Source organism: Ipomoea nil, unplaced genomic scaffold, assembly GCF_001879475.1.
Source record: "Ipomoea nil cultivar Tokyo-kokei standard unplaced genomic scaffold, Asagao_1.1 scaffold1421, whole genome shotgun sequence".
NCBI classification, from domain to species: domain Eukaryota; kingdom Viridiplantae; phylum Streptophyta; class Magnoliopsida; order Solanales; family Convolvulaceae; genus Ipomoea; species Ipomoea nil.
The window spans coordinates 7,392,322-7,404,373 of NW_017617849.1; the positions used below are offsets into that span (position 1 = coordinate 7,392,322).

The window sequence follows — 12,052 nt, forward strand, 5'->3', positions numbered from 1 at the left end:
ATTTATAATGTAATATAATTTTAATTTAAAAAAAATTAATTTTTGTGTGCTGCATGTTTATTTTTAGTACACTACTTACAAATGAATCTATAATATATATGAAAAAATAAGCATTCAGTATACTAAAAGTAAATAATTATTAACAATTAATATTGCAATGTGGACTATGTTTCACATTATAATTTTCTGAGAACGAGTACATGGGCCTATATATGAAATGATGCCCATGGATCCATTACGGCCCATAAGTTTTGAAGACAAAATGGGCCCAAGAAAAACAAGATAAAATTCTAGAAGCATCTCCTGTTTTACACGGCGACCCATCCCTCTCGAACCTTCTAGGGTTTTATTATCCCCTACAAGCAATTATCACTCAACACTATCCTCATTCCACACTCTCCATTCCTCGGTTTCTCCACTGCATTCTTCCTAATACTCAGGTATGCATCTTCCCTACCGATTCTCCGCTTGATTTCATCTCCGTTGCCGCTTTCGATTCCAGAAAGTAACAATCTTTTAACTAGATTTTGTCATTCCGGGTCAAACACAGGGAATGGCATCAATTCAGCTCACTGCTTCAACCATCTCCGCCAAGGGATTTGCTTCCTTTGATGGGCTCAGGTCCACTAACACCGTAAAGGTTGCGTCTTTCGCTCCTCATAGGCAGAGCGCAAACAGCCCCTTCCGGGGTCTCGTCGTCAGGGCCGCTACTACTGTTGCCCCTAAGGTTCGTAGTGTTCTGTTGTAATTGCTTATAACCTGCATTTTCGACTAATATGTACCTATTACAATTAACATATACTTTCAGTATAGTTACAATTACGGAATTTATTATAATAGATAATTTCTTTTTTTTGGTTATGGTTGTGGTGTGCACTTGTTCTTTTGGTGAATGTTTTTGGTATTACTATGAAGAATTTTGAGTCATTTTAATTGTTTTCATGTTGGAATGTGAGGATACTGCTACTGTTTGACAGGAGTTAGATGAGCATAGTTTGAGCTGGACTGGTGCATTATCTATTTTTGTTGAGTTGCCATAGCCCATAGGGCCATAGTTTTGTGTCACCACTTAGGATATGAGAAATTTCTTTGTTCTTAGTTTTAAAGTTGGTATGTTTATGGCTTGGTTCATAGTTTTTGTTCATGTGCTTTTAAAAGCCAAACAAATTAAATCCACTAGAATTGGGCTTTCAAGAATAGACTAGTTATAATCCTTCAAGTGAGGATTTTTTTTAAAAGCAAAGCGCAACCTTCTCAATTAAGCAATAATCGTTTTGCCTAATTGCTTGCCAAGTATAACATTTTTGACTGCTGACACTTTATTTGTCTTGGTACTTGCTACACATGTAGCCTTGTATTGGTGTTTTGTGGTTAGTGTTCTCAGTTCTGTTCTAAAAGCCTTCGGTTGGCAAGACATTAATAGTCAATTACAGTTTTTGGTAGACGAATGGAAGCCATGATAAGCAGGGCCGGGTTTGAAGATTTTCCTCTAGATTGTATTTGCTCTATTACTTATTTTGGTCATTTAATTCCTCCTTTCAGTACACTACACTTAAGCCACTGGCAGATAGAGTGTTGGTGAAGATAAAGACTTCTGAAGAGAAGACAGTTGGGGGCATACTACTTCCAACAACAGCACAATCAAAACCCCAGGGTGGTGAGGTTGTTGCTGTGGGAGAGGGCCGAACAATTGGAAAGACTAAGGTGGACGTCAGTCTGAAGGTAATTGAATGTGATGAAATGATCTATTATAGCTATAATAACGTAACTTCCTAATGCTGAAAATTTCCTACTATGCACAGACTGGAGCCCAGGTTGTATACTCAAAATATGCTGGGACAGAGGTTGAGTTCGATGGAACCAATCATCTCATTTTGAAAGAGGATGACATTGTTGGTACTCTTGAAACAGATGATGTCAAGGACATGAAACCCCTCAATGACAGGGTTTTAATAAAGGTTTGTCATTTACCTGGTTATTATGTTTATTTTTTGCACGGATCATTTGTCTCACTACATAATGAACCTGTACCCTGAATGTCACACTTGTCATTTTTTAAAGAATAAGCCCTTTAAAACCTGCAAGGCATGATTCTCATTTTTGCAATATTAAGTTCAATATCTAGTGATGTGACCTACTATGAGGCCAGTCAAGTTTTGGAGTAATTGCATGCCTTCTCAATGACAGGCTTAGTTTTGTTTGATCTTTTATTTGCATCATTCTGAAACATGAAAATTCTTGCCTGGCATTTCGATATAGGTTGCTGAGGCCGAAGAAAAAACTGCAGGAGGGTTGCTGCTTACTGAGGCTACCAAGGAGAAGCCTTCCATTGGCACGGTAAGGATTTACTTTAAAAAGTAAAAAATTGCATTTCCACAGTAATAAACTTCATCATTCATTGTACTATCTCCATTTTAAGTTATCCGTGTTCCCATTATCGCATGATGTTTAGGATCTGTTCTTACCATTGATTGACATAACAGGTTGTAGCTGTTGGACCTGGTCCTCTTGATGAAGAAGGAAACAGGAAACCTTTACCAGTTAGTTCTGGAAACACCGTACTGTATTCCAAGTATGCTGGCAATGAGTTTAAAGGCAGTGATGGTTCTGAGTACATTGCATTGAGGGCATCCGATATAATGGCTGTGCTCTCATAGTCGCCTTGCTGCAGAATATTTCTATTTTTCCAAAAAAAAAAATTGTAGTGTATTTCGGCTCAGAAAACTGGAAAATCGTGTTTGAGAATATTCCTTAGCAAAGTCTTAGTGATACACTTGTGTCAACTGTAATAGAATTTCCTCTCTTCTTTTTGTTACATGGAAACTAAGCAATGGCATAAGTGAATCATCACACTTACTACTGTTTTATCGCATTGCATTTCATTGCCTCAATTATGCATTGCATTTACATATTCATAAGGTACATAGGTTTGTTCTAAGAGAACATAGGTTTGTTCTAAGACAACAATCCATCCATCTGGAAGCAGATGTTCCTTAACAAATTCAGGACAAAAGTAGTTGAGGATGTTTTGCATGAAACCTAAGAACTGAACAAAGTTTATATTATATTGTCTCTCTACTCTAAAAGCAGCTTTACATTTCCCAGTAAGAATCATAAGAAAAGGGGACCCCAAGAGGCCAAGATCTTTACACTTCACAATGTGACCTGGAAAGCAACTAGTGAAGCTAAGCAGTCAACACACCACCATTTTCAAGTTGTTTTGAGTCCTGAAACAACTCTCTATGAGTTCATGTCAAGGCATAAAACAAGGACACGAACTCTTGTCGAGTCTGCTCAATTGGCTATTGTACAATGGCTCCAGTACACTTTAGCGGGTGGGTGGATATGCAGCCTTGAATTCGTAGGAATCTCGGGAAGGGCTTCAAACCAAAAGGCATAGCGAGTTAGCTTCTGGATCTGAATACTTTTACATGTTAAAAAATGTAGGTAAGTTGTTATAGTCTCATCTCCATGCACCACCACTGTCAGTTCCACTGCAAGCTTGATTCGGGCCGGGCCCCAAATCTCCATCCAAACTCATCTGCTGCACTTCTGCAGCAGACAGTATTTTTACGCTCTGGACACAGCTCACGAATTCGCTGAAAGAAATTTAAGGGTAACATAAGTAAAAATTAGGAGTTAAAAGAGTACAAAGTAGACGACCAAGACCAAGACCAAGACTTACTCCCAAGGATCGTCACCAACGAGCAATATATCATTTTCATGGTCTACATATACGAGCTTCCACTCTGTTCTTTGTGGGTCTTCTAATTGTCCCTCGATGCCAAACATACGTGCCAAATCTTGCCTTAGTTCATCGTACCCCTTGTAACGTGTGACATCAATAGTTCTTCCTACAGAGCCACGCTTTTGAACCTTTTCACAATTTTTAACCAATGTCAGAACTATTATAATGCAACTCAAGGGCTAGCACTGATTTTGAAACGAAGATAAAAAGATCAAACCTTTGTGTATGTTCTCATACGTGGAGTCTGATTCGGCCACAACCCTCCATTCAAAACGCCAGGCTCGTTGATAGTGACATCATTGGAGCAACCTGCTTTAAAAGACATATCTGGCACACCAAACGTTTGAGAATTGATCCCGGCAGTGGATAACTCTGTCTCGATATCCCTTGGAGAGTTCCCGTAATTAGAAAACAGGTTTTGCATATCTTTCCCAGAGTCATAACCCCTTGATAACAAAGCATCGGGGGCCAGTGCATCGATATTAGCTGCAGAAGGCATGCTATTCCTAGAATGTGATTGAACGTCACCGTCCAAACAGAAGCCCGGGAGTGAAAAGTTCTGCTGGAGGCCGCTAGCATCCAAGCAATATGATGTTGCAGATGAGGTTGCGTCTAAGTTATCAGTACCGTTACCTTTGTATTTAGGCTGCTCGGTACCTTTTGAGATGGGTAACTCGTGTTTTATCGGTATATCAGACTTGGTGCAAAGCTCTTGAACCATATTAGAAGAAGGATCAACTATAGAATCGTCCAGCAAAATCGTTGGAGGCTGCTGGTTCCTATTGAGGAAGTTAGACGGAAATACTGGGCAATTATTGGTGGATGGTGAGGTTGAACGTAGTCGAGTATCCCCATCTGTAAGGCCGGAGTGTGCTTTTATTGTAGTAATTGGTGGCTTTTGCTGGCCTTGGGGCTGGTTAACTGGATATTTCGGGGATTGAAGTAGCGGGGATGTGGAGAAACTGTTGCTACCTAGCGGCTGTTGAGGCAACGGGGGAGGCTGTGATTGACGGTTTTGTTGGAGCACTTGTTGGGGCATCGGTTCCAAATTGGAGCCAACCGGGGACAAGAGGTGTTGTTGCTGCTGCTGCTGTTGCTGTTGCAGTTTCTGTAGCATCTGCAGTTGGAGCTGGTGTTCAGAAAGGCTCGGGTGTGAAGACTGATGCGATTGTGGCCTTTGCATTAAGCTTTGCTGAAGCAACTGTAGCGGGGCTTGTTGCAATTGCGTCTGTTGCTGCTGCTGCTGAGGTTTGTGCAGAAGGACGGACTGTTGTTGGTCGATTTGTTGCTGAAATGGCAATTCTTGAGGCAATGATGTCTGGGGAAATGGCGGTTTACTAGCGGCTGCAGGAGGATTTTGTGGCACCTGCAAATTTCCCGTCATTAGCTGCTGCTGCTGCTGCTGAAGCTGAGAATGCATAGCAGTTTGCGGGTGGCTCTGATTTGGAATCTGGGAAGGCACAACACCGTTACTTAAACTGCTCGAATGCATATTCTGTTGCAGCTGCTGCAACGGGTGCTGCTGCAGCTGCATCTGCGGCTGCTGCTGCTGCTGCGGGGGCCACGTTGGGGATGGCGTCTGTTGAAGCTGGGAAACTTGCTGATTTAGCTGATTTGGTTTGTTGAACTGGAGATTCTGGGCAGCAAAACCGGGGGACTGAAAGTTGAGGAGCCTGGAATGGTTATCCACGCCAAGGTTTCCTTGCAAAGCGTTTTGGTTTTGGTTTTGATTCAGTCCCGATTGAGCTGGGACTTGCTGGTTAGTCTGCTGCTGCATGCTCATCCATTGGACTAAGCTCAATCCAGGGAACATCGAGCTCGACGCATCTTTCAACCCGCCAAACTCATCCCCAATCCAAGGCATTCCTCTCCTGAACACATTCTCCATATCTGACTCGTCGCCTGCAAAAACATCCCCTTCCTCGCATCAAAAATCTTTTCGATTGTTTGTCAAAAAAAAAAGAGCAGACTACTAAGTTGCTTACCCATAAACCCAGGCTGTCTGGGAAACTTGGGTCTGAAAAATGGAGGAGGACAAATGTAAAAAGGAGTAACAACAGGCTCAATATCCCAAATTGAAACCCGAGTTGGACGTTCCCCAGCAGTTGATTCATCCCATCCAACCTGGTTAGATATCATCAAAACAGCATTGAGTGCATAAACAAAATATGAACTTTTTTCGTTTTCTCCTCCAATCGTTACATGAAGGTGGCGGGAAATGGAGGAAAAAGTGAATATAATATATACCTGAAGATTACGCCACTGTGAGTTTTTCCATCGAACGGGATCGAGATCACTGATACCCGTGATTGTCCCCATGTACCTACGCACTCCAGACTCTTCGGTCTCAAACATCATCCTGAACCGCATGCCTAGAGAAACTTGAGTGTACATAGCTTTGTTATACTTGGCAAGAGGGATCACGAATTCGCAAGGGCTTGCCCTGTTTGTTTAATCAACGAAATTCAGTCCAAAGATTCTGAGACCCCAAAAAACGAGGATTGCAGGAAGTATAAAGCAAGAAAGCATTGGCTTTTATACCTTGGATTGTAAAAAATGGTAAACGGGCTATTATTTGCTGCAGCATGAGCTGCGGCCGCAAGGATTCCAATGTGCATGCTGTCACTAGATATAACCGATGACGAAAGGGCGGGTTGTTGCCGGTTAGCACGCTTTATACCCAAGAGAAGCTGTGACTTTTCATCCCTACATCGCGTTTTATAAGCTCAGTGAAACGAAAAATACTTAGGTCGCTCTGTTGAGCATATAACCATTAATGTACAATCCAACTATCAGTTTAGGCTTTTAGTTGAGATGGAGCACATGCTTCAATTCGCTCAAACTCTGAAACCACTTTATTTTCGGATGATACCTTATGAAAAGGACAGCATCTCCAGCACAAAGTCTTTTCGACGACACAAAAACACTCCATCCAGTAGTCAATAGGTGCCTTTTCGGTTGCCCTAACGTGAACAAAAAATGAACTTTAATTACACATCAAGAACAAGATTGCCACTCAAAAACTATAACCATGTGCATTTCAATTTTCCACATTCTGCAATACTGAATAGCAAGAAAATGAATTTTGAGTGTAAAGAATACTAAGAACCTAAAATCTGAGGCATAAACATAGATAAGAAAGGGATGAGACAGGCTGCAGATGTTTGTTTGTTTCGTTAATGAAGTATGTACCTCGATATATATGTCTAAAAGTCCATGTTTGATCATGCAAGTCTCGGGATACTATCTCCTGAGCCGGAGGTTGCATCGAGTAATCCTATCCAAAAACCTCGGGTCAGAAACCGAACAAGAAAATATTTGTTTTGTACCACTTCAAACTTCCTAGTCTTACCAGAGGTGGGAATATTTTCTCAGCTGCTCGACGAGGAACAGAAAAACCACCATGAGTGCTAGTATCACTAGCGGTGAGCGTCTTGCAGAAGAATTCAGTAGGTTGCCTGCTTTGCTTTAGCCCCATATCGGATATAAGCAAAGCTTCCTGATCGTACTGTAAACAAATATATCGTTGCTTCGGATTAGTATCATGTTAGGTGAAAAAATGAGATAGTTCTAAGATAGCTGACCTACTTTGTTTACAGGTTGAAGAGTCATCTGAGCGTAAACCTCATCAGATTCAGGATCAGCCTGCAAAGATCATAGGAAACGAGGAACCAAATTAACTAATCTAGCAGGCTCGATAAGGGTATTTGTGGAACCGAGAAAGAACCATACATGTAAGGTGACATTGTGGAGCATGCAGATCAACTTGGAGGGAAGATTTGGATAGTTTGGGATGCCATCGGTCTCCTTTTGCATTGATGCTGCAACCTGAAAGTTGTCGAGATAAAAACACGATTTTTATCAGACATCAAAACTTCAGATTTCGGGTTTTTTAAATCTTGAACCGAATGGCGGAAACTAAACATACTTGCTCACTGTGGCCTTGGGGAAAATACACCACAAGGCTCCCAACAGCAGGCAGTGAAACCAATGGACCAGCACAAGCATGCCATAGCTCTGAATTGATCACCTTTCTCTCCCCTGATTCATCCCAAAAGAGAGATGATGAGTTTCAGACAATCAAATTTAGGTTTCAAGATTCAAGAAATAGTTATTTCCAGGAAGGATAGCTCAAGAAAATGCAGACATTGGAGCAAAGGTAAAGCACAGATTGCAGGAAAAAACATCACAAGAAACAGAAAAAATGGAAAGAAATGGCAAGAAATTTATTAGGGCATAATAAACACCTTCTCCTGTATTTGCAATATACCCATTTGATGGAACCTTCATCTCAGCAAAATAAGAACCCCAATCTGTGCTAAATCCAATCCAATCTTTCTTCTTCCCCAACAAAATCCAATACAAACAAAGCTTTCCTCCAATCACTTACTTCAATCTGCAATAACTTACAGTAACTACTGTTCTGTGCCTTCACTTCTCAGTAAAGGCCTCTAATTTCAGCTCTCCCCAAGTCAAGGGGCTTCAACAAACAACCCTTTTTTTGCCACCAAACCACCATCCCACAAGCTTCATAATGTTGAAAACAATCCTCCCCCAAAGACAGATTTTCTCTGGGCTACCCTAAAATACTGCCAAAGATTGAACCTTTTTCAGTTTTCATCCAAGAAAATACAAAAAAAGTCCTCTAGGAGCTAGCTGAAAAGCTCCCCTCCAAACAAAAATGGGCCCTTTTCCTCTATCCTCCCAGAAGCCAAGATCATGAGCTCAGCCGCTGGCGGCGGAGACCCCGGCCGGATTTTCAAGAAACCAAGCAACGAGAGACAAAAGAAAATCCCAAAAGCGGAAAGCTATATAGATAGGTGTAGAGCAGCAGGACGACAGGTAAAGGGCAGCGGAGCAATCGAGATGAGGGTGGTGGGGGAATCTGAAAACTTGCCGGAAAATCCGACGCCAATGAGCACGGAGGTGCTTTATAGTGCTAGCCAATACCAGCTACGACTCCATTATAGTACTATAATTATAGCATTATGAAATGGGTAATTAATTTGGACGCAGAAATAATCAAATCCTAAATCCTAAATGCTGCTGCTGGGCGTAGGATTATGTTTACTAATTACTGGGATTAGTATATGAAGATTATGAGAGTGGTAGAACAGAACAAGCCGACAGAGAATGGACTGGAGATGGTTAAACAAAGTAAGAAATTACATGCCGTGTTTGGCTCTACCATGACATTATTCCTGTTATTCCACGCCTCTCCCCGCCCTACAAATTAAATTCTCTATTTTCTTTCTTCATATTCCTCAACAATAATTATGCATATGCAAGAACCCCCAAAAAAAAAAAAAAAACCCATTTTTTGGGTGGTAGGAATTGAATGATAGATATATAGCCCATGAGAAATGTAATTTCATATTGATTCGATTTTTTTGGACTGTTCAAAGAATCAATGTGGAACGTATAATAAAGTTAACTTTACACGAGAATTCTTGCAGTCCGGATGTTGATCCGTGTGTCTGCTAACCTCATTTAGAATTTTTATTAGCTGTAAGAATATCACTTCATATTAATTAAATTGAGTGATTTAAACATAAAATCATTGTATCACCGTTAAATCTAAAGAATAAAATTTAATTGACAAAAAGAATTATTTAAAAGTTCACTAAATATTGGATACGATGTATTGTCACTGGCCAATTAAAGATAAATTTATCCTAAGTTGACTAATAACAGCATGATATTTTAATGTTGGGTTACATTTTTGTCAATCTAATAATGTCCAAATTGATACTTAAGGTTTAGACAAAGAAAACAATTAAGTTTATTAATGAGCACCAATAATGAACCCTAGCTAGGGATGTTTCTTTAGGGTAAAACAATATATACCTTCATCCCTACTATATACATACGTGACAAATCATAACACTGTTAATACATGCACATGTTGCACAGTAAATAATAATTACTGGATATACTCTCACTCAATAATAATAATAATAATAATAATAATAATAATAATACATGTGATTATTGATTCGATTTATATGTAAGTTATAGTCACTATCTGAATATGTATTTGGGTGAAGATCACATGTGACCTTAGTTAGTACAGGACCACACGAGATAAACCAGTCTATGTTGTTTATAATTGACACTCAAATAAAAAAAGCTAATACATAGCTCACACAGAGAGTCAAATTTTAAACATTATGATTATGAAATTAATTGTCCGATCAAATAGATTTGGGCGATACCTGTGATTATTGATGATTATGTGTAACATTGTCATTTTTGTCTATAGGGGATGAATTACTTTGTTAAGCTAAGACATATTTTTAGTTATGGACAAATCTAGCCATTACCAATGCATCCTCAGGGGGTTGGGGTGGGGCTTGGGGGGGGGGGGGGGGGTTTGAAGCTATCTCTTTCCCAAATTCACACCATTTAAAGATGACGTGTATATAGATTATTAAGTATAAAATGCAAAATTAATTAATCAGATAATCATGTGCAATTTGATTCAATATATAGCAATGTTGTGAAAATGTGTTGGGTGATAGACATGAGAGATGGGGCCCTCTAAAAAAGAATATAATTAAGAAGTCATGTGCATGTTTAGGCTGATGTTCTCTTGCAATCATGCCATTCATCACATTTTCATTTGCCTTTTCCCCCCTCACTTTATTTAATGTCACCCCAATTAATTCTAAATAATTTTACCTTTCACATTTATTTCATATTATATATATATATATATATATATATATATATATATATATATATATCATAGTTGTACGTAGTAGGCGTTAGTCGGGCGGTAGAGTAGTTCCTAGCGCCTAGATGACGTCTAGGCGGCTAACTAATGCAATTTGCATCTCTTGTATGGTTTGTAGTTGTGGGTTTTGCTCATTACTCAATGGCACAAATTCTCCTATGAGAATCCGTGAGGCGGGTCGAGTTTTTGATAAGTATTAATTATTTTCCACATAAGTATTAAAAATTTTATGTATAAACCAATGTTGAAAATATCGCTAGGCACCCTCTAGGGCCTAGGCGCCTAGGAGGCCGACCGCCTAGCGCCTAGGCGCGATTTCTGCAACACTGGTATAAACAACTCTTAAACTCTTAATATTACATTTTGATTTGAAAGTATTACAATTTTCATAAAAAATACAACATTTTTTGTCATAAATATTACACATTTTCTCATAAATAACAATTAAACAATTTATTCATAATTATTATTACATTTTTTTCTCATAAATTACTATTCAACCTTAAATATTACATTTTGAATAATTTTTTTTGAATGCCACTGACTCTATTACATTGTAGTATATGTTCAAACATACTTTCTCAATCTAATGAAACACAATGAGTCAACAACGCCTCCACTAAGGCTCGATCTCATGAGATCACTACATGCCTGAGCACAAGGTGCTTGGCTATTACATTTTGATTTAAAAATATTATAATTTATCATTGATTAATAATATATTTTTAGTATAAGTATTACATTTTCATTATGACCTAACTTATCTCACCGAATCTTACTAAGGAAAAAAGAATCATTTTTATTACTAATGTTTTATTGGCTTAATAGCACGTATATTAACCCCCCTAAGATTTGAAGTAAAACAAAGACAATCTTGTCACTTTGATGAAGATATTAATGTAAAACAAAGACTCTAATGTAATATGGTATCTAAAATACAGCTGTTCACCAACTTGTCTTCCATCTCCTTTGAAATTTCTTAACTGTTTTAAGTACTTGGAATTGGGAATTCTTGGCTGGGGAATATATTTTATTTCAAGAAAGTTACCTACTTTTTTTGTTATCTTTTCACTTTCCATTTTTTTTTTTTTGCCCATGGTCCAGAACAACATTGCTATTTTTTCATTAGGTGATAGAAATTTCACTTGTCATGAAAGATCAAGTAAAATCAAAACATTTAAACACTATCGTTAAAAAAATTTACACTAAAAAAATTCATCGTCAAAGGATAAGATATCACTTGCCTGACTCACAATAGACTCTTATATTTGTTTATTTTTTCTCTTCTATCCAAATAATTATCACCGAGCCACCACACAACTTTAAATAGACATCATTTAAAAAAAAAAATTGTTGGGTTGACGATGGAAAACTGTAGCTGCACAACCCTAAAAATGATGTTTAAAGTCTCGAAATGGGTGACTAAGAGTGTGTACGGAATAAACCCCGCTCCTGTGTATAACCCATAAAGGAGAGGTAACCGCACTTAGAAAACACACGCGATGGGCTCGAATGAGAGGGCATTGGTAAGAATCGAACTCGTGACATTTAAATACGAGAATTATGTT

General features: G+C 38.8%; 2 protein-coding genes across 2 annotated transcripts; one reads left to right on the top strand and one right to left on the bottom strand.

Annotated features, from left to right (window-relative positions):
* Positions 1–322: 322 nt before the first annotated feature.
* On the top strand, positions 323–2,853 carry LOC109187991 (20 kDa chaperonin, chloroplastic). The gene is made up of 6 exons (XM_019338443.1): positions 323–440; positions 551–727; positions 1,543–1,722; positions 1,803–1,958; positions 2,260–2,337; positions 2,484–2,853. Exons 2-6 carry the CDS (start codon positions 554–556, stop codon positions 2,655–2,657), a joined length of 762 nt encoding a protein of 253 aa, XP_019193988.1. The 5' UTR covers positions 323–440; positions 551–553; the 3' UTR covers positions 2,658–2,853.
* A 136-nt stretch (positions 2,854–2,989) lies between these two features.
* LOC109187990 (auxin response factor 19-like) lies at positions 2,990–8,958 on the bottom strand. The gene is made up of 13 exons (XM_019338442.1): positions 7,996–8,958; positions 7,677–7,789; positions 7,481–7,576; positions 7,337–7,393; positions 7,101–7,256; positions 6,941–7,025; positions 6,621–6,711; positions 6,290–6,454; positions 5,996–6,191; positions 5,734–5,872; positions 3,966–5,650; positions 3,686–3,876; positions 2,990–3,599 (listed from the first exon to the last, which is right to left on the bottom strand). The coding sequence occupies exons 1-13, from the start codon at positions 8,036–8,038 to the stop codon at positions 3,464–3,466; spliced, it is 3,153 nt and encodes a 1,050-aa protein (XP_019193987.1). The 5' UTR covers positions 8,039–8,958; the 3' UTR covers positions 2,990–3,463.
* Between the last annotated feature and the right edge of the window lie 3,094 nt (positions 8,959–12,052).

Coding starts and splice junctions, on each gene's coding strand:
- LOC109187990 (XM_019338442.1), bottom strand. CDS start 8,038: ATGAAGGTTCCATCAAATGGGTATATTGCAAATACAGGAGAAG. Junction 7,026..7,100: donor AGAAAATATTCCCACCTCTG/GTAAGACTAGGA, acceptor GTTTTTGGATAG/GATTACTCGATGCAACCTCC. Junction 3,600..3,685: donor GTTGGTGACGATCCTTGGGA/GTAAGTCTTGGT, acceptor AATTTCTTTCAG/CGAATTCGTGAGCTGTGTCC.
- LOC109187991 (XM_019338443.1), top strand. CDS start 554: ATGGCATCAATTCAGCTCACTGCTTCAACCATCTCCGCCAAGGGATTT. Junction 1,723..1,802: donor AGGTGGACGTCAGTCTGAAG/GTAATTGAATGT, acceptor TACTATGCACAG/ACTGGAGCCCAGGTTGTATA. Junction 1,959..2,259: donor ATGACAGGGTTTTAATAAAG/GTTTGTCATTTA, acceptor ATTTCGATATAG/GTTGCTGAGGCCGAAGAAAA.